This window comes from Pteropus vampyrus, unplaced genomic scaffold, assembly GCF_000151845.1.
Source record: "Pteropus vampyrus isolate Shadow unplaced genomic scaffold, Pvam_2.0 Scaffold250, whole genome shotgun sequence".
Classification (NCBI taxonomy): Eukaryota; Metazoa; Chordata; class Mammalia; order Chiroptera; family Pteropodidae; genus Pteropus; species Pteropus vampyrus.
Window position 1 is genome coordinate 814,999 of NW_011889031.1, and position 1,715 is coordinate 816,713.

Consider the following 1,715-nt stretch of genomic DNA (forward strand, 5'->3'; position numbering starts at 1 on the left):
GCATACTCACCAGGCCCAGGAGGCAGCGGAGCTCCTTCAGGGCCCCTACACAGCCCAGGAGGGCAAGGCCCATGGTGAGGATTCCTGAGACGGCCAGGGCCTTGGACCAGATCTGCAGGGGCATGAAGGACAAGCCTGGGGGAGGTGAGAGCAGACATTGGGCCCCATGTGTACAGCTCCAGGCAGCCCCATTCCCTACCCCTGCAGCCTCTAAAATTGGGAGCAGTATCCTGGGGGGTCTCTTTCTCCATTATGGCACCCCGTGCTCTGGGTCTCTGTCTCTCCACCCCACCCTGAGTCTCTGTGCCTCTCCTTCTGGAATTCTCTCCTCTGTCTCTCCCTCTTGTCTCTCAGCCTCTCTTTCTTCCTTCAGGTCCTCCTCACTCCCAACAGTTTCGGCCCCGCCACATCCGTGACATTGGATCAGTCACTTTAACCTCTCTGCAGCCTAGGGGATAACTATATCTATTTCCTGGAGGGGTTTCGAGGGACACCCAGGAGTCATGTGTTCAACCCAGTCCTCGACACAGGCAAACACTTCTTAATTACGAGCCGCTAAGAGTTTGACTATAACCCCATTATTTTCTACTGTTAGTATTAGTGTTATATCTGCTCTTGTACTTCCTTACTGTATAACATCCAGTAAGTGACTTCCCCTCTCTGAACCTCAAGAGAAGGGAAGGTTTGTGGGAGGATCTGATGAGCATCCGCACGAGATCTGACACATAGGAAGTACCTGAGAAATGGCTGTTATTATTACTAGTGGTATGCACAACTCGTTTGTCAGAGGCAGACACCAAGGCTCAGAGAGACACAGCAGTGGCGAATGGTACAGCAGAGCTTGGGACCTGACTAGGGAGCTGGGCACCGTGGGGCTCCCTGGGACAAGGGAGACACCAGGAGGCCACTTGCCGGGAGTCTGGGTCCATGCCTGCTCCAGGAAGGCCCTCCCCGACTGCCCCGGCCCCCTCACCCACAAATGACACGAAGCTGGTCTTGTCCATGAGTATCCAGATACCGAAGCAAAAGATCAGACTGCCTAGTACCTGGGGAGAGGAGATGAGAATACAGTGATGGGTGAGTGGGGATTTGAAGGGTGGGGTGGCTGCGGCAGGGGCTGGGGCCGGGGGGCTGGGGAGCCATGAGGCAACTCACGAAAAAGAAGAGATTGAAAACGAAGAGGAAATACTTGATGAGGCTGAGGCAGCTGTCTTGGGCCGACATCTTTGCCTAGAGGGGTGAGTGACCAGAAGAGGAGTTGGCACTGAGGGAGACAGGCAGAAAGGAGCTGTGAGAGAAAGAGAGAAAGGAAGAACACAGAGAAAGAGGAAGTTCCAGGGGCGGAGTCTCGCCCCCTCCCTCTACACACGAGGTGGCTTTCTCCTCTGTCTCTTTCCCTGTCTCCCTCACCTGCCCCTCTGGGACACACATGCCAGTTCCTGAGGGGCCTTGGAATTTGTGGACATCAAGGACACACCGGGCAGTCCCTCCCAGGCCTTCCTACCCCAGGCCGGAGGACCGACAGGGACTCCTGATCTACTTGTACCCACTTGCTCTGGACACCAGGACCCCATGCTGGCCGTGGACAGCAGCTGACCTCACAGACACTCTGACCTCACTGCCTGCTGAGCTCTGCCATGTCTGCATCCATCTCTGGCCCACTTACTTGGCCTTTGGTCTTTTGTCCTCCCCTCTCCAGGTCTGCTCCTTTCTCT

At 55.7% G+C, this 1,715-nt stretch overlaps 1 protein-coding gene across 1 annotated transcript in view; it reads right to left on the minus strand.

Moving 5' to 3' along the window:
- CD37 (CD37 molecule) overlaps positions 1–1,440 on the minus strand; it is a 4,939-nt gene extending 3,499 nt beyond the window's left edge. Inside the window, 3 exon segments of the mRNA XM_023520149.1 lie at positions 7–135; positions 974–1,046; positions 1,156–1,440. Coding sequence (XP_023375917.1) covers positions 7–135; positions 974–1,046; positions 1,156–1,224 — 271 coding nt within the window. The 5' untranslated portion in view covers positions 1,225–1,440.
- Between the last annotated feature and the right edge of the window lie 275 nt (positions 1,441–1,715).